This window comes from Apteryx rowi, unplaced genomic scaffold, assembly GCF_003343035.1.
Source record: "Apteryx rowi isolate R43461 unplaced genomic scaffold, aptRow1 scaffold_71, whole genome shotgun sequence".
Classification (NCBI taxonomy): domain Eukaryota; kingdom Metazoa; phylum Chordata; class Aves; order Apterygiformes; family Apterygidae; genus Apteryx; species Apteryx rowi.
This window is the reverse complement of record NW_020450994.1, coordinates 493,299-518,488: the sequence shown is the minus strand read 5'-3', so window position 1 is coordinate 518,488 and position 25,190 is coordinate 493,299. Positions and strand designations below refer to the sequence as shown.

The following is a 25,190-nucleotide window of genomic DNA, read 5'->3' as shown; positions in this document are numbered from 1 at the left end:
GGGAAGGGCTGCAAACATTTTGGAAGCTACTATAAATGCAGATGCTGCTTTTGAGAAGATGAAGAAGAATTTTCAGCCCTGAAGAGCTGAATCTATAACACACTTCACTTGGATTTCATTTGCTCTAAGGGTCGTCTTATGTACATATGTTGTGTACATAAGAAAGCCCTTACAGCAAATGAGCAATCATCTAACACACAGAAAGACTGGGCAAATTGTTATCTACTTCCTGTTTTGGGAGTTGATGGTACGTTTAGCTTCATGCATTTGATGAAACTGTAGCCCTGAACATAGAAAAAGATGGAAGAATGCTGACAGATGACTAATTTTCTGTTGTACAATTGAGTTTTATTTAGCACTACAACATCTTTTTATAGTAACTTATAGATTACTATAAATATAGAGGTTGCTTTTGAGAAGACAAAAAAGAATTTTCAGTGCTGAAGAGCTGAATCTGTGACACATTCTTCACTTGAAATTACAAGAGCATTCTTAAATATGTTTGCCAGAAATGACATTTTAGATGCTAACTTTGTAAATATTATTGCTTGATATGCTCTAGTTGAAGGAAGTGGTGTGACACACACACACACTCACTAATAAAAAGTTTTAATCCATTAATATCCGACTTTTTTTTCTTATTTATGGCATAGGAATGTGTATGGGTCTATTTCTACTGTACATTTTCTTACTGTTGACATTTTTGTTTTAATACTGCCTTACAGGAACTGAATTTAACTGAAACATACTCTCTTTTTCTCTCTTTTCTCCCCCCCCCCCCAGTCACCAAATCAAATCCTTACAGTACAGCAGCACAGGAGATGTTATTCTTGTCGTCTCTGGTAACTCGCAGGCAAAAGTTCTTGACAGAGATGGTTTCCCTGTAATGGAATGCATAAAAGGAGACCAGTACATTGTGGATATGACAAACACTAAGGTAAAGTAAGAAATGAATACAGGAAGACAAACGATATAATGTAGTTTTGCTGTAGAAGTTCAATGAGGAAGAGTGCAAAGCCCTGCCCCTCCGATGGAATAACCCTGTGTATTGGTACATGCTGGGAACTGACTGGCTTAGAAAGGACCTCAAGTTGCAATGGATGCTGGTTTGAATGTGAACTAACAGTGTGCTTTCATTGCATGTGAGACAAAGTGTAAACCAGGCTACATCAGGAGGCACGTGGTCAGCAGATCAAAGGCAGTTATTATCTCCCTTTATTCAGTGCTGCTTGTGTCGAGTCTGGAATATGGTGTCTAGTTTTGGCCGTCTGTTTCAGGGTGGATGTGGAGAAACTGGAAAGGGTCCGGTAGAGGCCGTCCAAGGTATTCCAGCGTCTAGAGTCTGCGTACTGAGAAGAGAAGTTGAGCAATTTGTGCACTTTTAGTCTGGTGAAGAGGTGGGTGGGGATCTAATAATAGCCTACAGCTACTGGAGAAGAGTTAAAAAGGTGATGGAGCGAAACACTTTTTCACAGTGGCAGACAGTATAAGCAGAGGTTGCAGCCACAAGCTGTGGCTTCAAAGCCTCAGACTGGACATTACTAGAATATTTTCAATAGGAAGATAGTGCAGCACAGGAACAGGTTACCCAGGGAGGGTGTGGGATCTCCACCCTTGGGAGGTTTTCAAGACTCAACTAGACAAAGCCGTGGCTGGCCGGATCTAGTGTTGGCTATTGTCTTGCTTTGAGCAGGAGTTTGTACTTGGTGACTTCCAGAGATCTTTTCCAACTAACTTTTCTGTGATTCTATGACAAAATTCATCTCTTTAAAGGTGTATATAGTAAAAATTGCCAGCTTTACCCTTACCCCTCTCCAACCAACCAAAACAAAAATTAGGAACTGTTGATCTGATCTAGTCTCTTGCTTTGTTTTACCCTCACCTTTAGGAGTTGTCCATCCCTTGCAGATGCAGTTTGCCCCTATTGAGGCAGGGATGGGAGGCTGTTTTTTACTGTTACTTCCATGCTGTGAGTGTACAAGACTAATAAGCAACAGTGAGCACTTTTTTATTAGTGGTTAAAAATGCAAATGGAGAACTCATAATTTGACCCATAATTTTGAAAAATTTAAAAGCTGTTCATTGGGTTTTGATCACTTTGCCATCTTATTTCCAGAAACTATGAGAGAAGGATGGTGTTTACATTTATGGTTTAAATCAGGTCAGTTTTATAAATAGCTTAATAGCCTAAAAAGTAGTGATAAAATCTACTGTTCAAATGGTTGATAAAGTTGATTTATGTATTGCTTGTAAAGCATATTGCCAAATAACTAGTCTAAATACTATTCTGCCTGAAGCAAAAGTTCTTGTCAGATCACTATTTCTTTTGGCTAGTAATATATGTATATAAAACCATCAAATGGTAACATCTGCTTTAGTTCTTGTTTATTTAAAAAATAGTACAGATTTTCTTTCTCTTGTAAACTTTTGGAATTTCAGTGTATTGTGGTCCAACAGTCAAAATGGTGGTAAAAAAAAAAAAAAAAAAAAAAAAAAAATTATGGCCCCATTAACCTTTCAGTATTTGTCTCCCTGTATCTGTGCTTAAAGCAAAATAAAATAATTCAGGTGTTGCAGGTATAGTTTCCAAATTTCTGTTTGAATGTAGTTAATGAACATATGCCTGTACTTCAAAGATGTAAAGCCAAGTGGACAAAGGCATTTTATCTTCTAAGTCGTCATAATAGCAATCTCTTACATTTGGATAAAATCTTTACCTTCTGATATTTCCATCCTAAAGGAATAGAGCTGGCAACTCAATTTACAACTTTTTTAATTTTTTTTTTACAACTTTTTAATTTTTTATGAAAAACTTTCCTTAAGGTAAATCCATCTTGGCTCTAGAATTCTGTTTCCTCAGTTTGCACTAAGAAGGCTAATGTAGTTTAGTTTAGCATTGAATGTTTGTACTGTATCATTCTTGATAAAGGATTTTTGTGTAGCTCAAAACAGCTCACACGGCATCATGCTGACATGTATCATTTCATCCTTTCTCTGAATTACAGTTCTCCTTAGAGGAAAAAAGTGGTTTTCTGTGTGGCAGTATGATGCCATGCCATCTTCTGAAAGGAAAAGTATAAATGAGAGAAGAATATCTGGGTTTCTATAATTCCAAAATGAAAATAAGCAAGGATGGAAGGAATTAAGATATATAAAATCTGTCAAGTCATTTTGATTTCAGTCAGTCAGTCCTGTGGTCAGAAGGGTTTGATTCGGCCCCTCAGCTTTTACCACGGTTCCATTTTATGGATTTGGAGTAATATTTATAAAAACTTTTAAGATTCTCAAAGGAGAAGCACTGAGTAAGAGAAGCCTTTCTCATCTTTTTAAGTGTTTTTGTATATATTTTTATAACATTATCAATATTTCAAACAGATTTGATTTACATCTTCCATTCCTGAAGTTACTTGATTCTATTCGCTCTTATTTATTCAAAGGGCTGTTAATTGAAGATCTCTGTTTACTCATGCAATGATTGACCAAGAGGCATGTTTTGATAGCTAATAACAATATTTCATTTCATAAAATATGGTCCTAAAAATAGGTACTTTAAACTTCTCTTTTCTTAGTAGAGTTTGATTAGCATCTCTGTGTTTATTTTCTTAGGGTCATACAGCAATGCTCAATTCAGGCTGTTGGCATCCTAAAGTAAAGGAGGAATTTTTGACATGTTCCAATGATGGGTGAGTATCGGGGCCTGTCTTTGTCAGGGCTTTTTAAGAGGCTTGTTTGGCTTTTGCATTTTACTATTGTGCTCTAATTTGCTCTAAAAGTCATCCTTTTAAATGTGATTGAGTGCTCAAGGCAATGTTAGATGAGATCTGGAAACCAAAATTTTACTTGTTTAGCTTCTAAATAATTAATATATTTTGTCTGAATTTTTTTTAGTTTTGTAATTTAAACTTCCTTTTGATGATGACATTTCATGAGAAAGAGTTGGTTAAGTATGTTGAATTACAAAATTTCTTGCACAAAACTTAATACCCCATTTAACTTTATCTCCTGGTATATCTCTATATTAGAATGATTTTCATGTAGAGACTAGAATGTAAATGGATTCACTGGGAAGGTAGGGTATTTCAGTTGGAAGTTGCAAGTTTTAAAGTTAACTGTGATAATTAATATTGGTTGATATTATTTGACAAGTGTCAAAGAGACTGCTGGAAATGAGTTTGTGGCTTCAGTCTTGATCTTTGTGGTGCGAATCAAATCGCAAAATGTCATTGTGGCAATTGCATTAATTGCTAACCTTATTGCAGCTGTCAGTGGCAAAGCAAGAATGAGTTTTGGACTGATGTTTCAAATGCACAGTCCCCTTTGCTCCAGACTGACAACGCAGAGTTGGAAGAGTGAATTGCTCCTTCCTTTATCTGTAGTCTCTTCAATAGTAAACAGAAAACTCTAATTGCTTTAAATGACATTTTTTCCAAAGTGATTGTCTTACCAATCTAACACCCAGATATATTTGTACGCAAATATAAAAAAAGGATTCTAATAGGAAAGTTCACAGTTGCTGATAAGACTGTGCCAGAAGAACAAAACTTAAATACTACGTTGTGCTTTATGGAGTATTTTAATCTTAAAAACACATGAAAACAAAGCCGACTTCATCCTTTTTTCAGCTTGTAGCCACAAAAGTTTTACTTCCTTAATAGAAATATTTATAAAGTGTTAGAATAGTTGTTTTAAAATGTTTGTTGCTCATTTAAATGTAAAGAGGGACTATTTTCCTACTTCTTTACAAGCTTGAATAGTTTGTAGATAGTGAAAAATAAATCAATGTTATAAATTTTCACAATTGTCTAATTTTGTCCCATGTAAACAAATGTCTATCCAACCAAATATGCATCCTGTACATCTCTGATGCCTAAATTGCTGTGAATTGAAATGGTCTGGTCAAGTAAGTAAAGTCCAGATAAACACTGCTGTAAATGGATGTGTAATTGCATTTTCAGGGACACTAAAAGGCTGACACAAAAGGAAAAATATTTTAAATCCATTTCATTTTGTTTCATGCTGGTGACAGGTTTTTCCAGGATTGGGGCGCATCAGGTGAGAAGTAAAAATTTGGATTGCTTAATTTGCAACACAGGACTCGAATGTTGAAGACAGTATTCCATCTGTGGAGGAATTCTTTTTAATAATACCATAAGCAATTAAGTCTTAAATGTTTAATCAGTAATTAATTTAAGACTGGAGCTATATTTTAAAGGAGTGGTAGTCTGAGTAGGGACTGATTCTGCCAATGTATCATGAGCTTGAAAAACTTAAGTATATTAATTTGAAGAGATAAATACAAGCATTGTTTTCATGAATTACGTTGTGTGAAGGTTTGTTAGTGAATAGCACCCCCTCAAAATGTACATTCATTACTAATGGCAGTGGTTATTGATATTAGTACTGGGTGAATTTCTGGCTTCTTTTTGGTGGTAGGTTTTGCCATTGCTTTTGTAATGTTGAAGAATGCACAAGTGGAAGAGTGGCTTTTAATAAGTGGTGGGTACTGTGTGATGATTTTTGAAAAGTGGAAAAACAGCTGCTCTAAAATTTCTTTATAGTAATTTCAGAGAGGCTAGATGAATCCGTGGTTGGATTCACCTAAACATTTCTTACATTTTTATGGATTTCTTCAGTCTCAATAATTACAGCAGAATATCATGCTATACTGCTGTTGGAAATGCAGTGTGTGGATTCTTATCAAGTTTTCATAATGCTTTTGCAGTGTGTTTATATCTAGAGTTGGTGTGGTTTCCATGCCTATAGGTTAACTGTTGGCAAGGTTTTCTCTTGAGCAAAATGTTGAGACAAAGGCTAATAACGTCTTTCGACAAGAATGTGATTTGGCACGCACGCACTCTCCTCGACGTATTCTCCATGCTTTTTTATCCATCAAGAAGATATATATCCATACAAGCACAAATGAAAAGCTTTTCAGTGTTGCAGAATCAAACACCTGCTCATCTCAAAGCCTTTTTTATCCTGACAATGTGTTGTTTCTCTCATATGCAGTGAAACTGGAAACTTTGCAATAGATTTGTGTTAGTTCTGACCTAAAATTTGTGCTAAGCATCAATATAAGCTAGAATGACTTGAATTGCAGTGACTGCTCTGGAAGTTGCAATAGAGAATGTGGTGCCATCTGCATCTCTAGATACTGAGATTAATTCTCACATAGGAAAAGAAACTGCCACAACTGGCGTGTGGAGGAGGGCGCCTAACATTCAACACCAAAATGGGCTCCGATAGTGGGTCAATTCTGAGTGTACTGATATAAGGCAGTGAAACCACTGTTGCCTGTAGTAGGCATGAAGAGAAGTTGGACATCTTATAGTCTTGTTGGCTTGAGTCTCTGTTGAACATCACATGGAATACTAAAGCAAGGCTGCCAAATCCAGAAATAGTTCTTAAACTGAAACCTCTCCTTTGGCTTGCTCAGTATTTCTGTGTCGGGAGCTTCTGTGTGCTCTAAAGCTGGTGGCCTGAGCCAATGCTTGGTTTCAGAGATGCTTGCAAGGAAGGTTTAAAAGTTTTCAGTTTATCCAAGCTTGGATAAGAAGCTTGTATGAATTGTTACAGCAACTTCCATGAGGGCTGTGTTACTTGAGGACCTGGGTACGCTGAATAGCAATGTCCTCTTCACTCGCTTCACTCTCAGACAAAGAGGAGCACCTGTGAGGTTTTGATGTGTGGTTAATCCCTCATCCTTATATTTTGATCTTGTTTCTAATATTTATACTATCTGTGGTGAAAACAATCATTCGTAAATTGCAAGTTAGAGCTATTTGCAATGTTGTGGAGTATATTTTATACTGTAGCATTTGCACAGTCTGTCTCTTTAATTAAGTGGTTATTGCTTGCATACAGCTTAAAAATAATTTAAGAAAAAAGCTTCATCTTCTGGTTGGTGTGTTGAAACCAGGAGTTTTCATGATGCAGAAACAAGTTAAAAAGCAAACTTTGCAAGTAACTTGTAAAACCAAAGGAAAAGAATAAATAAATATTTAGAAAGAAAAAGAAAAATTTAAAAAGCATTTTAGTATAAACCTGTTATAACTCAAATTCTTACCTGGGGATAGATATGTTACACACTTGACAGTTTCCTTTCAGGTGATTAAGGCTGTAGTAGTAGCCTAACTGAAGCGTAATCCAAATGAAGGCTCTTAGGATTATTGTTATAAAAGAAATGTTTTAGAACATGGTCTGTTTCATGGAGTTTATTCATACAATTCAGATTTGCTTTAGATTTTTTTAAATTAAATCTTAAGAATGGATTTTGACTGTGATGTCTTCTAAGTTGGGTTATTTGTAAATTTATTACAACTTCAGACTGCATATATAGGGGTTACCACCAGGGAGTCTCAGAGTGTTTTGTATGACTGTTCGGGGACACAGTGTTTGAACTGAGAGCAAGACTATGCAAGAAAAAGGCGCTGTTCCTTTCAGCTCTTCTATTAGATAAACAGAAACTGGTCAGCTTACGCACTGGAGTGAGCCAGACCCTAGCCCTGCGAGTTGGAGAACTAAGTCTGAAATCTTCTTTAGTTAAGTTGCTTTAGTTCATGTACGCTTATGTGATTGTTAGTGACTATATGGCTCTCACAGTGGCTCATTTCACTATAACTGTTTTCCTTGAAAATATTCCAGATGATGACTCTCTAAAACATAAAAAACTCTGTTTCTTTTCTTTTTTTTGGGGGGGGGGGGAATATCTTTTTTATAACTTACCTTGTTTTTATACAAATATTTTTCTTTATCCTTGAACTAGAGATGATTAATATTTCTGTTGTGCTTTTGCAGATTGTTCAGAGTTTGTTAGCTTGTTAGTAGCAGAAGGAAATAAGGAATTTGTCAGTTCTATAAGTAATATAGTAATTATCCTTAAGTGTATGGCTGAGTAATACTAACAAATTAATCTAGAAGTTAACTGATTAGCTAAGGAGTTCTTTATCCCAGTGTATGCTTAACTGGGAAAAATCCTGAACATATATTTTCAGAACTGTGTAATAAGTAACTCTCTTCATTGTCTTTCCAGCATTTAAAGTGCTTAGAATAAAATTGTACTGAAAGACACACAGTTATATGTAGAAACTCAGCTATGTTGTTCATGAAACAGTGTAGTAATTCTGTCTTTAAAAGTTTGCATTGTGCAAATAATCATTTCAGTGTTCATTAATTTGGCTGTTGTTAATTCATACCAATTTTTCAATGTTTTTAAATCAAATTAACACCAATATTAAAAAGAGCTGTGTATGTATGCTTTAAACTGTCTTGTCGTGCAGGCTATCGCTAGATCTTTTAATGTCTGGCTGTATGTTACCTAGAACTTTAGGTGCCCCCCAGCTGATCTTGAAAGATTCCGAATGCCCCAAGGCCCTTTTAATTGCACGTGCTCCTTGCCGTTCCAGACAAGGCTCAGATACAACGTGTAATAAATAACGTCTTCGCCTTTTTCCTAACGCCTTTACCACCTTATTCATGCTTGTTTGGAATGCAGACGTAAGGCAACGATCTGTCACTTAATTAATCAGTAGTATGTTGAACAAGTCTACAGAACTGAATTAAAGTTTATAGTAAAAGAAATGCCAATGTTAACACGTTGTCTAAAAGTGAAGGAAAACTTTGAAAATGAGGAAGACTTTAAAAATTATTCTTCTTCTCTGGAAATATCCCTGAACAGAGTGGCTTAAAAAAAAGCCACTGCATTTTAAGACATAACTAACTTCTTGTTTATATCATTCCAAACTATCAGTTGACTTCTATGTTAAAACAAAGGAGGAAGAGGAAACGGATAATACTGTTTTTGTTGTTTGGATGTTTTCTTATCACATGTGATGGGTATTTCTGTATGAATAAGCAAAGAGAGCTCAGTGATATTAAAGGCTCCAGCAACAGGTGTTCTGTGTTCCTATTCTCATATATTTTTTCCTTTTAGAAGTAGAATCGCAGCCAAACTTGAAATTTAGCAGTCCTGAACTTTGTGATTTGTCGTTGCAGCCAGGACTGTGGTTGCTTAACAGCTGGTTTACTGTAGAAAATTCCTCTCACAGGTCTTACCTCCCCCACCCTTTAGTAAGTTAAGTTAATGTTCATAGTCTTTAAAATGTATCTTAGAGAATATTGACTGCCATCCTCAAGTGACCCCCTAAATAAGGTAGTTAGGGATAAATTTTACTTCAGGGTAAATCTATCTCCAGTTAAGTAGATGAAGTTATTTCAGTGAAGTAGCTTCATATTTTCAGAAATAAAGTTTTGTATTTAGGGTACAACTCAATCCTTAGACTTTTGTCAAATACATGTTTCAAATTTGAAACTACTCTGCTCCACAGGACAAGATGTTAAAGTGTTTTTTTTATTTACTTTGGTCAATAAATGTTCTCACAGTATGTTAATGAAAAAGTAAAGGACAGATTTCTGCCCTAGAGAGTTGCAATGTGAATTATGAGCGATGACCATAGAAATGATCAAAAAGGAAAACTGAGAATATTCTTCAAGTTAAAATCCAGATTTTCAGGTTAAAAAATATTAACTGTTTAACAGTGGTAGCTTGGCTGCCTTTTTTTAATGGAACAATTGACAATAAGCTTGATTTAATTTGCAAACAGGATTTGGAGCTTCAAGCATGCAAAATGTAATTTGTGATGGATAAGTGATGTGGTTTTGCATAACTTCCATCTATTGCTGACAAGCATTGCCATTTAGAAGAGTTTTTCTCTACCTTAGGGCATCCGCTATGTCCTACACACTACTTAAGAAATTTAGCCTTTGTGGGTGCTTTTAAAGTTTGATGTAGTTTAGTGAACAGTGTTCTTTCATGATCACTGTCATCCCAACCACCTTCCACCTTTTATATTTTAACCAATTCCATCCTGTTAACCAGGTTTGCATCTGGAATAGCTGCTGTCTCATCTCCCTCCCACCAGCTGCCTTGTTTCCTTTTCTGTGTAGGTGGTAGCTATCGGTATATGACTTCTCCTTCATGACCATTGCTTTCTGACATGTGTTCCTTTTGTTAGGTCCAGAACTGCATAAAGACTTGATAGCTTGACAGAAAAGAGATTTGAGCTAGGTCTGGAATAGTACTGCTGAAGATGGCCAGCAGTCAGTCTCCTCCCTGCAGAGCAGTCAATTGCTCTTCCTTCCATGATGCCATTATAATTCTCTGAACTGGCAAGCTCCCTTCAGCCTAGACAATTCTGTATTTGTTCATTTGATGAGGTCTGTGCCCCATAAGTTTTGGAGCCAAGTCACCTACTGCAATTCACATGCTTGCTCCTTAGAGTTTTCCAAAGTAGTAGATTGTCGCGAGAGAGTCTGATTTGGGGTATCTCCAGCCTGCTTTGGCCTTGCACTTTGAGGGACAGCTCCACTGAGTGTGTAGCTGGGAGTACATAGCTTTCAGTATATAAGTCCCAATGAACTGTATTAAGGCCTGCAGTAGCTAACAACTCCTCCAGTGGTCTCCTCCTCCTCCAGTAGCCTCCTAGTTAACAACTGGGGAAACAATAAACCCACTGTTCTTGAGTGTTGTGAGTATCAGTATTGCTGTGGATATGACAACAGAGGTAAGAGCAGAAGTACTCAAGTAGCTCAGTGTCAGCAGAGCCATATTATCTTGCTGTTATGCAGAATTTTGTATTTCTTCGAATCTGTTATCGACAATTAAAAGTTAAGTTACATGTGCTAACCTTTTCTTGTTAAAAAGCAAACAAGCAAACCACAACAGCGAAGAAAGCTTTTGGATAAATATCATTAGTTTGAACACTTTTGCATCAGTGTTAAATAAAAATTTTATGTTTAATAAATACAGTTAATTCTTGTCAGGCTGCAGCTTTGAGAACTGCTGAGACAAGTAAGATAGCAATGCCAATACCAAGATGTTTGCATAAACTTCGTGTGTTAGAAACTAAGCTTAAATACTACATTTATCTTCACAAATTTGAAGACCAGTTGGCAAAGGATACATGAAACTAAACCCCTAACCTATTGCCTTCTTCTAAGGGATCATTTAAAAAGCTTTGTCTGCAGGGTCATTTACAAATCTTTGTTTAGTTCTCAAGTCTTAGGCTTGCAATTTTCTGCAGTTTCTGGATTTACTTCTTAAAACGAGCTGCATGGTATAGAGCCTAGGACCTGCCTTGGGGTCCAAAGTTATTACTCCCCCAAAAAGTCACCCTGAATTATATTTAGTTGGGTCATACTTCTTTATAGGGAAGAGAGTGCAAAAATATTGAGGTGAAACAACTGAATTTGCTGGTCATGTAGTGTGGCCTGGAGTTACATCCTAGGAAACATAAGGAAATTCTTGCCAACGTGTATAAGTGTGTACACACGCGCACACACACACACACACAGATATGTATATAGGTGTGTATACCCAAACACAAATGCACGTATGAAATTCTGTTCTGAAGTCTGAATATTTTTGCTTCATGATTTTTGAGATACACTTTTTTGTTTCAAGAAATTATTTGAGTTTAGGCAAATTTTCAGAAATAATTTAGAACATAAAAGGAAAGAAATCAATTATAATGAAATATTTTTATTTGTACCAAAATAAAGTTGCTTTCTATATGGCAAGAAACCTTTTGTCAGATGAAAATTGGTTGGTTTATCTGGCAAGCACGGAAGTTAAATATTCGCACTACTTCAATGCCTCTTGAACAATTTACTCCTTTTGAAACTGTGCAACAAGCACAGCAAGAAGAGACAGCCGTTTCAAAGCAATTTATCTTTTGTTAGTCAATTGAAATGTCTCAGGATTCTTAGGGGAGCTTGGAAAGGCAAGAGTTACAATGCATGTGCTTGCTTCTCTTGTCCCAGAACACTTAGTATTTCACTTCTCACCTGTATTGAGCACAACTTAGGTTATATGCATAAACTTTCCTTGGAGGAATTGCTCCCTAACCCCTTTCAGTCAAAATGAGACAGATTAATTGAAAAGCTGTTTAACTATTATATCTTCGCTGACTTTGGCTCATTTTGACTGAAAGGGGTTAGAGAATACTTTTGAGCAGCCTTGTTAGCAGATCTGATGGCTAAATAACTTCTGGCAGGATAGAAATGACAGGAAGCTGGAAGTGTTGTCTTTTCCATCAGCTCAGCTTGATATCAGATAGGGAAGGGGAGGGAAGAGTTGCACAGTTTTAAAACTGATAGGAAATTTCCCATGTTTCTGACAGTCATCTGCAGGTTGTTGAGCAAACTCTTCCATTGTAATGGCTTTGTTATACAAGTAGCTTTCGTTCTGGCTATTTCCTTTCCTGTCTTCTCCTATAAAGATTTGCTTATGTCTTTTATTATATGAAGATGAAATCCTTTCCTCTGAAGTATTCTCTGGTTAATTTTAACCTATAACTCAGTTTATAAGAATATTTTCTCATGAGATACACATCTTGTTTTAATGACCAGAATTCTCTGATTATTCTAGTAATAATGGGAAGTATAATAGACTTAATAAACCAAACTCAGATGTTTTTGTTTGATAGAAATTAAACTGGGGTATATGAGAATTTATTTTGGCACTTTTGCTTACAAAGATAAAGCATGTGTTCTATCTAAGAAAATAAATGTCTGATTAAATTGGCACCATTAATGTTCAAATCTGGTTCTGTATAAAAGTTATGCAGTAATAACTAATACTTAATATTCTATAGCTTGAATTTTGAGGGAAATATTTTCTTTGTTTCTTTGTGATGGTTGGAATTACAGGTAATTTCATTATATAATATTTCAATTTGTTTCTTTTATCTGGGTCTTTATAAATTTATATGTTTTAGATAAAATCTCACTGATGCTTAATTGTTTAGCACATGAAAGATGTGCATGGGGTGCTTTTTGTTTGTCTTGAAATGAACAGCAGCAGACTGAACTGGCATTTCTTCATTGGTAGTCTTTTCAAAGGTGCATCATTTCACTGGATGATGGTTGATCTGGAAATGCTTTCAGTTCAAAAAGATCTGTTTAAGGCTGAAAAATCAGATTTCACAAGTGGGATAGAATATCATGGAATATCTGTATAAGTTTTTGTGAGAGAAAACTATCATTTATTTAATCTAACTTTTACAAGTTTATGTACAATAGTCATTAGTAAGTTGCAAGCAATAAGTTATAATCCAGAATCTGTTGAAATTTCCCGGTGTATTTTCCATTATTTTCAGTGAGTTTTGTTTTGGACCTTAAAGGTTTAATCTTGTAAAGGTGTGAAACTTTTGGTATGTATCAGCTGCACTGGCTGATAGTAAATCTTAAAAATGATCATCTGAGGTAATCGAAAGAACATGGTTCTAATACAGTTTCATAAGATTCGATTATTGTCTCAAAACTTTTATATTTGTATACATTTTTTTAATTAAAGCATATTTTATCAGAGAAAGTGCAAATCTATTTCTAGTAGATCCTGAACAGTAAGTATTAATCCACTTTCTTTATCAGTGACTAATTAGTACCTGGATAAAGACAGCAGCATGCAAGATCAAACATGGAGAATAATAATTTCAAAATTTGAATTGTTTCCTGGAAGTTATTTAGGGTTCATTGTGTATGAGCTTTTAGTATGAAGCTATAGAAAAACAGATGCACATCTTTTGAAAATGTATACACACACGGAGGATTAACTTTTAATGATGACATTGTTAAAGGATATGGTGTTAATATTCTGTTTGGCAATGACTGTTGAGACTACAGCTAAATTCTGTGTCTAGTTCCAGGGGCAGCAACCTGAAAAGGATGTTGGAAGACAGTAAAAATTTCAGAGAAGAATCTTGAAATTTCCCTTAGTAGAGACTAAAGGAGCTGAATGTGGTTTAGTTTATTGAAGAGGTTGTTGAGAGACTTGGCAATGGTAAAGAAATATTGATACAGAGATAAAATGTCTGATGGTTGAAATTTCTTTAAATTGTTAGACAAAAACATAACCAGGTCCAATGATCGGAAGCTGAAGTAAGCAAGGTTTCAGTAGGTAATAAAAAGTATGTATTGTCAACAGTGAGATTATGTGACTATGGAAGTGATGGTTCAGGAAGGAATGCAGTAAATTCTTTATCATTTGGAGCCTGCACATCAAAATTTGCCATCTGCTTAAAAGAGAAATTTCAGCCACAAACTAGTGAGCTCAAAAAGCATGAGTTAATAAGCATGAGATTGGAATGGGCACGCAGACTTTTTGATGGTGAAATCTCTGATCAACTTATATATGTGACCTAGACAGTTACTTATGGATGAATGTTTTAGGCTTGAGCTGTGAATGTCTGTTGAAGTTATTATTCGACCCTTTGAGGCTATGAAGAAGCTCTATAGGGAAGAAACCCATACATGGTCCTTCTGAGAATGGCAGAACTGTTTATATATCAGAAATCTGGCTATATAAAGCTTCTTGTTGGAAATGGATCTAACACTTTTCTCTGAAGTACATGAGTTACAAGAATGTTTTATAGTTGCACATTATCTCTTCAAAATTGATCTGCCTTCACATTGCTACCAACCAATTTCTCATTGACTTTTTACCTGTTTTCCCCTCTATCTGTTTGCAAATCATTCCTTAATAGATTGTTTTTCAGTAATTTTTCCTTTGTAGAGATAATATACATTTTTAACCTAATTATATCATTCAAGTATTTGCTAATAAAGCTTTATATTAAATACATTTCTCTTGAGAGGGGGATTAGTTTGGTTTTGGCAACCTTTCTTCACTTTCTGGAAATCTTTCCAGACCTGAGATTTGTGAAATGTTCCATGTGCTAAGACACAAAATGTATGATCAATATTCTGCAGTTTAGTTCATTAATAGCAGTGGAAACTTCTGGTCAGCTAATCTCTGCAATTAAGATGTACATTCATTGGTGTCTGCATGATTTAGAATCTGCTGGCAAACATTTCAGTCTCCTGTGGTTGAACTTTCGGTGAGATAAGATGCAGATCTTCTTTTGTCATCATAAACTTACTAGACCATATACATTCCTCCCCTCAAAATAAATAATTTACTTATACTCATTTGTGGCTTCCTTCTGTTGTGTGATTCACAGCGAATTAAATGGATAGTTAGCAGAATAAAAGGTACTGAAAAGTTTCAGTATTTAAAAAAAAAAAAGGTGTCTTTCCTTTATTGGTGTATGCACTTAAGTTTTAAATTAATTATTCTGTCAGCATTTTTATTGTAATTTAAACAGAGGTGTCTTGGGTTAGAATTTGGCACTAAAACTTGTTTATGGAGTTTTTTTTAATTATACAGTTATTTTTACATCAAATTTATAGTAATTCTGATAATAGATATTATCCCATGTCTATAAGTTGATATTTCAGCCCATCATGTGCTTCTAAAGTAGGAAATGCTTTTCCCTTGGAGTTCTTGTTGATAATATTTTAATGACACTGAACAAGTATAGTACTAATATAAAAATGTATTTTTGTAGCTGTCTTTTGCAGACTGTTAAATCAAAATTGCCATTTAAATACAGTGTGGAATATATGTTTCCAGTTCTTTCATGCAAACAGACCACCTCAGAGTACTCATAGAGCCCATGACTGGTGTCCTGGGATCACTTGGGGTTGTTTTCTGTAGAAACTTTTCCAAGTGGACAAAAGATGTCAAGTGTATTTTACATACCGCACATTTATTTACATTTATTTACATAAGGGTTAGCCATCCAGTAACAGCTCTTAGTAACTCTAAAATGGCTAATTTTTTAATAGAGAACCCATGTTTAGAAGGGTCTAGATGACATTACCAGTCAACTGAAGTACTGTACTTGAAAAATAATAGCATTATTGTTTAGCTTCACACATTCTGATATTTTGGGGAACCATGCATGCAGTTACCAAGTAGCTGTTCCACTTAAAAATGTTACTTACTCCCAGATTTTTATCCTCTGCTAGAGATTAGCACCCTTATGATGGAACTGGTGAAATGAGCTGTGAAAACATTACTCATCTGCTTCGGTGGAAAGTTATTGGCTTAGTTTAAAGAGCCTCATCATTGGGTTAAAATCAAATGGATGATTTAGAACTAAAACAGCCAAAGATGATAATGTCTTAGACCATGCCAGGCAGATTTTTAAGTAGATATGTAACAACATCCATTTGTTCAAAATGCAGGTAAACTGAGTATTTTTAAGTGTGGAGGTGTTAACAGGTTGCTTATTTGTTTTCTTGTTTCTGAGCCTTTAGTCTGAATTTGCTTAATATTTCAAGTTCTTCTCCAATATTCTTTGAAGTGAAAGCTGAAGTACTCATACAGTCTACCAATTCCAAAAGTTTGAGGTCTTGGGAAAATACAACATATTACAAGGCTTCCAAAAACAGTAGAGATGACAGCTTTTGTAGATGTGGCAGATCTGCCTAATTTGTTTGGAAATGCATGTAATTATTTGAAATGTAACTTTAAAGAATTCTATGCATAGTCAATAACTGAATATAGGAAGACTTTTGGGTAGTGTTCCCTAAAAGCCTTATTGCTTGTAATGAGTGTTTGTGAATTGACAGTTAACTTAAATAAGGCACTTTCAAACTGTTGGAGATAATATTGTTACTTAGGATTGAATATTAAATGTCTGTGACTAGTGCTGTGTTCATAAAGTTCAAACCAGGAGGAAAGTTAGACGTACATGGGGTAACAAAATTTTACAACTTCAAGGAAACCATATATTTTCTATGTATTTATAAAGATAAATAAACACAGAGAGTAAGGAACTTAGTCTGGTACCTGATCCCAAGATAAAATAAGTCTTTGAATAAAAAGATTTTTTATTCCTATGTCTTTTGCAGAAATTTTAGGTCTCTGTGTCTGTTCTTTACCTGTATAAAAAAAAATTACTTTCTTCTACAACCAACCTTATTTAACCAGTATCTGAGATACTCAGTGTACCATAGTGTTATTGCTTAAATACCTACATTGAAATACTGTGTAGATTATCTAAAAACTTGTTCTCAATAGTTGCATGGAGTAAAAATAAAGCAGAATTGGCATTTATGAAAATAAAACTACATAGAAGGATTTGTATTTTCACCTCATCTATCCTTACTTGGTGGATGTTTTATTTTTATTTTAGCCACAGAAATTCAGCTGCTTCCAATAATGGGGCTTAGGAAATACATGTTTCAATTATGTTAAATTCTGATGACTTTTTTTTTTTTTTTTTTTAACTCTGAAATAGCTTATGTTCTCGTCCTTTGGCATGCAAGCATGGTATTTGGCAGGAAGAGGGAGTGTTGTGTTGGGGTATGGTTCTGTTGCTCTTGTAAAAACCTGCTCTGATTAGTCAAATTATGAGTCTTTGGAAAGTCATCTCTAGAGACTTGTTCATAATATAGGAATACCTTCATCAAGAAATTACTGCTATCTTGCCTGTGTGGTCATTTGCACTATACTGGTGTAATAGTTTCCCTTTTGTCTTGGTATGTGCGAAGGTGTGAAGTCCACTCCAAATATGTGAAGCTGATTTTTTCCTAGATGAAGTTATCTATTTATAGATATATACAGTGCAGAGCTGATTAAGAAAGCACGGCGAATGAGCAGGCCTGGTTAATAGGAGTTTGAGTAATGACTGTGCTGCCCCTTGTTGAAAGCTGTATGTTTACAAAAGGGTTAGTGAAGCTATTTTTGTCTTTATAAACTATGTACGTTTATGTTAATATTTTTCTGAAGTTTTTCTTGATTAAAATGTTAGCTGCTGCAATAAAAAATGCAGTCACTTGTAAAAGCTTGCATTTGAGAGCTTTTTCAACTGACATTTTTACTACGTAAGTTCATTTTTAAAGGGTTCAATCCATTTCAGACAGATTATTTAGCTTTTCTTAAAGAATAAAAATTTAAAACAAAATTGAGAAGCTTGCTACAATGCAGGAAAAAATGGGATACCAAAACATGTTACTTCCGTTACTTAGGCAAGTCAAGGTATTGGCACTGTGGAAGTGAGTAGAGTTTGTCCTTTGTCCCTAGTCCCTGCGGAATGGTTTTAATTTTAAAATCAAAAAAAAAAAAAATCCCAAACCAACAGTAACAAGCCCTACTTTCCACATAGCATGGTTTAAGTGAAATTGGTTAATCAAGTGTTTTTTACATTACAGTTCATGTAAACAGTAACTTTTACTGAAAATTCAGTTTTCAGTTAAGCACTATGGGTTAATGCTTTGATCTTCTGTTTTCTTTTTGAGATTCTGACCCCCCTCTCATGTTGATTCCAAGACTAAATCAGTTTGTTTTTCTGAAATGATAAACTTTGAGCTGCATATTATTCACCTCTTCCAAGTCTATTGCATATGAAATAGGGGAAGCTCACTGTTTATCAGCTTAGGACAGAGAAACTGCCACGGGCAAAACTAGGGAATCCACTGAGTGATGATGAATCATAAATTAACAATTTGTAGTTCCAGTAGTTTGAAATGTGACTCTCAAAGTTACTAAGTTTGAAAACTCTGTATTTCTGACAGCAGTAAGATAATTTAAAACTAAATTAGTATGTCATAAACTGTCCAAATATTTTTTTCAATATGGATAATATGCTTATTATAGTTGCAACATAGAATTCATTTGTGCAAATAGATGAGGTTAGCATTGTGACAGTTTGTGTGAAGTGTTTGAAGTTAGAGAGTTTGGTCCTTTACAGACTATAGGCACAATCCATGCTCTCAACTTTTAAGATGAAACGAAAAAGTATGTTTTCCTCATGCTGGTTGCTTCACCATTAGTAGTTAAATAATATTTTAAAATGAAACTTTCAAATAAGAATCTTTTTGTATATGTTAAAAATTTTGTCGACTTATTGCAATAGCATCCAGTAAGTCTCATATGGAAGTTGTCTGAGATGTCTGATATAAAGTGTCTAAGATTTATATGTGTGCATACACATACGTGCACATGCATCTGGTATATGTATAAATGCAATGACTGCATTAAGAATGTGAAGCTGTTCATGTGCCAACATCCGAGGTGACACTAAAATAAACTTTTTTTGTCTCCATTTGGAACCATAACTGTTTTCTTAAGGTTACGGGTTTCAACTTAAGATTTCACCAGAGGCTGTTAGGAGTATCTGGTAAATTTATACTTCTGATACTGACTTCTCTGGAACTACTATACATACTTTCAAAGAAGATGGTCCAACTTTTCAGTGGGAGGAACCAGATGGCAGCTTTGGAACTTCTCTCCTGGGCTGCATGAAATCAGCAGTGGCTTGTGGATCTGAACAACTGGTCATAGACAGATGCAAGAGGTGGTTTTGGCATCTCGTGCAATTCTAAAAGCTGTGTTCTGTTTCCACAGAAGTGTGGGTGTCAGGATGATGAAATTGTCAAATGGGCCAAATTCAGCCTGGGACCACCAGTTTGAGCCATTTGCTCATTATTACTAAAGGCTGTTTTGCTTTAAGGAAAAACACATTTGGATTTTAAACATAAAATGTTAGAAAAATTAGAAATGGAATTTTCTGAAATGGCTTACCTGTGAAGAGCTTCCCTTGCTCCATTTTGTCATACAACAGAAGAAACTAAACATACAAAGCATCCTTTATTTTCTTTTCACTGACAGAAGATTAAAAAAAAAAAAAGAATTTTGCTGCTTCCCCAAGAAAAAGGCAAGGTAGAGCTGGGCATTTACACTCATTTGAAGAATAGCTGAATTATTGAGTAGGCATCCTTGAGTTCTAGCTGAAAAAGCCTTGAGTTGAGAATTTTACTAGCACTCAGTATTGCATAGACTGAAATTTCAGGGCTTAAGGCAACCAGAAGACTAGAGCACTACAAAGTGACATATTCAAACTCAGAGACATTCAATGTTTTATCATCATGGGCTCTGAAATGAGTCTCACTCCTCTGGTCTCTTCTATTTAAAAAGAAAAAAAAAAAAGATTTAGAAAATATTTTAATAACCTTTCTTATCTCTTGCACTTACTACTTTAAAATGCACACATTTCTGACTCCACCAAAACAATAAAAAACATTTTCCCCCAACCTGGAGAACTTCGTTGATTAGAGAGAATAATTCCTTTAGATCTCATCTTTAAAGTAATGCAATTTAATGCTACTTTGTCCACTAATCTCTACACTTTCTGCCTTATATAGACAAAAGGCAGAAAGGTATGTAGGTGCTTCTTTAGTAGTAGCAATATTACAATGTGAGCAGACAATGGTGAGTAGTGTGAGAAGATGGCTACCTTGTGGTTATCCAGACAGAAATGGAACAATATCATGAATCTTTTGAGATCTGAGATGAAGGACCGTATCTCTTCTCTACAAAATAAACTGTCTTCCTTTCTGAGTTTTTGTGAGGAGGGATGTATGTCTTATGTTTGTTCCAGAAAATATGATGAATGTAGAAGTTTGTAGTAGCTTGCACTTTATATGCTGCAGTTTGGCCTGGTCTTTAGAACCCTTTCATAAATCCTTATGGAAATTTTACTACAAAATATAAATAGAAAGTAAAACTCAGCTTTGTAAAATTTCTATAGCACAAAGCGCACAGTTAATCTGTATAGCTGAGTCAAACTTTGCCTTGTTTAGATTATTTAACTTTAAAAATCAGAATACTGTCTTTTTTGCTTACTGATGTTTGGTTGCTATTCGCTGCTGATGGAGCTGCAGAAAAGTGGCTGAGAGTGAGATCTAAGGTGGCAGCAAAAACTGTTAAGAAGACTAATTGTGGTGATAGTGTCAGCTGAGGTGTTGCTTTAGAGAGCTTTTAATTGCTTGACAGGTTTAATTTAATTCCAGTTGATTTTCATGGATTTAGTGGAGAGTGCTGTTGAATGTTAGTTCCAGTCAAAGTTATTTATTGGGGTGAAGGAGATAACTTGAGATCCCAATGAGTCTCAACTCTTTTATAGCCATGACTAATCAGCTTTTTAGAAAGCATCCTGTTTTCCCAGTGATTTACTCTTCCTGCTCTTGCTGTATCATGCAAGACTGCTCTTGAGTCATTTCAGTTCATGCTCATGACAGTAATGTGAACTGTGGAGATGTTCTTTATCAGAAGTCTTCCCCTTTGATCTTAACCAAATGTACCCCTTAGGGAGACTGATTACCTCCCACTCTTATCTTTACTGAAGTGGGAGATTAGATCTCAATTCATTGACTTTTTGCCCCATTTAGAAACTGGATGGAAAAGGTGCATAATAGTTTGTTTTTAATCAAGGTCTTTCATTTATCATTTACTTTTCTATAATCTTCTACCTTTTGCCATATGATTTTAATTTTAATATGTTATACTGTCTTCCAGAATAGAGATTACATTCAGAGCAAATTGCTAGTATCCTCATGTGTTACTAGGAATGTTACATTATGCATAATGTGTTTTCTAGCTGGCCTTAATTATGTAGGAACACCTGGATTGCAAATAACTATTTCAAGTATCTATACACTTATCAAAACAAATAGAAATAAGAGAGCAAATGTGGCTTGCTTTATATACATTACGAGCAAGAGTAGTTTGGAAATTTGAGGCTCTTGAGAACCTGTGGTGAAGGTGTAGATCAAAATCTTTTTAGGAAACAAAAATGTGTTGTAAATCTTTTAGGTCTCTGGTGTTACTTATCTATTTAAAGCCTTCAGAATCTTTGAAGTTAAAAACTAGAAATAGCTAAATATTTGTCTGAATTTTGAATTGCACAATATTGTTCAGTGGGAATTCACAATGAAGTAAATCAGCCTAGAGCTGAATCTTGGAATCCCTTTATGAGCCATTCTGAAATCTTCCTATTTATGTGACTGGATGTTTTCTTATGCTTTATCTTGAGTTGATAGCTGAGTAAATGCAATCTGTCTACATTTATAATGACAATTACTTTTGTTTGTTGTATTTTGTCATTCCTTCTCTCTTCTCATATGATACACAAAAGGTGTTTACTAAAAACTTTGACTACTGAGAATGGTGGAATTTTGACTTGGTCATTTTGATGAGCTAATCTGCAAATAGTCATTGGAACTTTGTGGAGTTTTCAGGCTTTGAAAAAATTACCAATGTACTTAGGATTTTTTGTGTAAAATTCCATGGGATAATTTTTCTATCACTTTGGATAGGCACTTAGATTATTTGAAACAAATACATTATTCATGTGCAAATACAGTATAACTTTATATACTGGAACTGCTGCACTGATTCAAAGAATTATTGAGAAAATGGTGTCTTTTCACATTGGCTGTTGCTCTCTACATTTGTTATTTCTCCAATTCTGCTTATGTTCTCCATGGAGACTCTTCCTGTAACACAAAGGCTTCTGCAATGAAGAGCACTCCCCAAAAGATATCCCTTTGTTCCTCACTGCATCATCTAGGGCCTCAATAATTTTATGAACTGAAGAGATTATTTTCACCTATTGATACCCTGGGGAAGGGAGGGGCTGGACTGAGTGACTCAAGCGGATCACTTCTGCATCCAAGATCTGCTTAGATGATGTGTGCCAGTGTTAAATCAGTGAGATTTGTAGTATGTTAATTAATAACTTATTTCTGGGAAATCTGTTGCTGCTCTTAAATTTTTGCATCCTTTTAAAGAATGACATTTTGCATTGTTAGGCTGACTAGTTGTTTGTTTTGGGAAAATACAAAAATGAATCTTGGTATACAAAGCTTGTGAGCTTTGTGTTTCATTTAAAACAGTCTTCTATTGCCATAATTAAGAGGTTCAGTTGTGAAGTATTCTTCTATATACCACATTTCTGTTAAATGACATGTTTCTTCATACTGTGTGTGAAAGGGGTTATATAGACATGTTGATAGGTAACTCTTTCTGCGTATCTGAATGTATCTGGCCAGTTTCTCAGCCAGAATTGATCACATGTAGTATTTTGATATCATTTGCTACTACTGCTGTTTTCCTCTTATGGATGTGCTGTACAGCTTACTTGTAAGCAGTCATTGTTCTGAAGTCAGGGATTGAGAAGAAATCAGTTTCAAAATATTTTCAATTTTTTTTGTACTTCTAAATGAAGGACTGAATAAAAATATATATATTTTTAAGTATATGTTGATGAATAATGAGGCTAAAACAAAATAGTAGTTGTTTGTCAGATGAGCACCGTATCTTCTGTGTATTGCATAAGGCAGTAGTCCTGTGGTCTTATCTCCTATTCCTTTTCATTATTCAACCCTTTCTCTGAAGACGGAATAATTTACTGCTGCTCTTTCATGTGATATTCCCTGCTGCCATATCTGAAAATAAACAGTTTATCTACACAACAGTGTGTAAACAATGGGTGTGTTCCATTTTACAGATAGGGAAATGACAAGCATAAAAATTAATAGCTGAAATCTCTACTGATCTTGACTTTACCTAAGACTTTTTTAAGCACCTAAGACTTTTCAGAATACTTAGCATTATGTAGCAGTCTATATACTCAAAGCATCACTTCCTTTGATTTAGTTTGCAGTTGGAACTGTTCAGCATTTCTGAGATGACACACACAGAAAACGAAAAGTCAGCTTAATTGATCACCTTTACAAAAGTTTGACTTAATGACTTATTTTCCTTTAAAAAAAGGAAAAAGCTTGACTTTTCAACCTTAGTATATTTTTATTCATGTAGGAGGTATAACATCCTAGATTTAAACATAATTTCTGAGAATGTAGGTCTGCTCATGACCTTCAGAAAAACCACTTAAACCTGGATGTTTTATGCGAAAGGAGTAACATTAATATATTGTCATCCTCTCAGGAGCTGAGAGCTGAGGAGCTGAGTAACTGGGGGGAGCACTGTGATGGCAAAAGGTTTTTGAGACTTGGGAATACTAGGTTGTGTTGCAAGTAGTGCAGAGGAGTGTGATCTTCACATCCTTCAGGCTGCTTTGAAACCTCTCTGAAGTCCCCCTCCCTCCAGCCTTTAACAGTTCTTTTTCTCCCAGTACCATGCTCTGTTGGGAACTCCTTGTCATGTGTGGTGTCCTCTCATCAAATATCTCATCTTTACCTTCTCTTTTTCCTAGCCTCCTATTCAGTTCTTTTATTTTTAGTATCTTACTTGACCAGTCTCGCTTTCCTTTTATCTCTGCTCTTCCCCTGACCTTCATAAGGAGTTCTGCTGCCTTAATCCAGTTTATGCTCGTTCATAGTCAGTTCTTCCCTGTCTCCTTTTCTAATTTAGTTTTCCCCCAAACTTGCATATATTGGCCAGCTGTAGGATTGTTACTCAGTAATTCAGAGAGTCTACTGCCTATGCAAACAGTCATGCTTATGTGTCATTACAAATTTGAGTTTGTTTGCTTTTTAATCCATATAGACTGGACAATGGAAATAATTCCCATTCATTGTCATAAGATTCAAACTTATTTTTTCCCCMAAAATAATAATTATAAATTAGGTGTAATTACAGAATGGTGGCAGTAGACATATATGGGGATTAAGGGCTACCTATTTTATTTGGAAATATGGAAAAATACAGTTTCATAATTACTTCAACTTATTTGCTGTATATCTCATAAAAACAAAGTTGTAATGTTTCTGTTGTTTCATATTCTGGTAAAAATGTTTTATTTGGTAAACTTTCTGTTTTTTACATTTAGGGAGTATTTAAGTAATCAAGTAGATGAAAAGATGTTATAAATTATAAAGTTGTGTCTACTGTGATTACTATTTTACTTATGGTGGATGTGACTTTTCTTGTACCAATTTAAATTGTTTTAACTCTGTTCAGTTGCAGGGAGTAGATAGTTTATTTAGGAGCTTTTCTGCCAAACAAGTATGGGAAGTTTCTCTAGTTTTCTCCATCTGTTTGTGTGTACATACAATTTTTTTCAGTATCTGGCATGTGACTGAACCTTCATTGTGCCCCATGTACTCAACAGAAGACACCTATAACATACTTACACTCAAAAAGGGCGAAGAGGATACAATATTGAAAGTTTTCTTGCTGACATGGTCTTGTACCAGAATGTGTGTGGAGTGCATCTTCAGAGAACTTTTCAGCTATTCTCTGTAGATATTCCACTTTAGGTAGTTTTTTCACCATATTATATAAGCATCTTAAAACAACCTTACCTATATGGTAATGAAATAATGTAGTAAAAAAGATACCAAAAATCTTGCCTTAAGATCAGTTGTTCGTTTATAGAGAGGATTACATAAACATTTCTAAAAATGTATTTTCACCGTATCACTAATAAGATGACTCAGAATTCTGTACTCTAGAGATAAATTCCATTGCAGCAGTATTTGTATGATGATTTTAACATATCTTACAGCTTTGTATTACAAAGGTAGACATTATAATG

The 25,190-nt window shown here is 35.0% G+C and overlaps 1 protein-coding gene across 5 annotated transcripts in view; it reads left to right on the top strand.

Moving 5' to 3' along the window:
* Nucleotides 1-25,190, top strand: part of WDR70 (WD repeat domain 70) — a 147,088-nt gene that overhangs the window by 52,620 nt on the left and 69,278 nt on the right. For all 5 annotated transcript variants that reach the window (XM_026087251.1, XM_026087252.1, XM_026087250.1 and 2 more), the window contains exons 8-9: nucleotides 784-937; nucleotides 3,607-3,683. In XM_026087251.1, coding sequence (XP_025943036.1) covers nucleotides 784-937; nucleotides 3,607-3,683 — 231 coding nt within the window. The remainder of the gene's footprint in view (nucleotides 1-783; nucleotides 938-3,606; nucleotides 3,684-25,190) is intronic.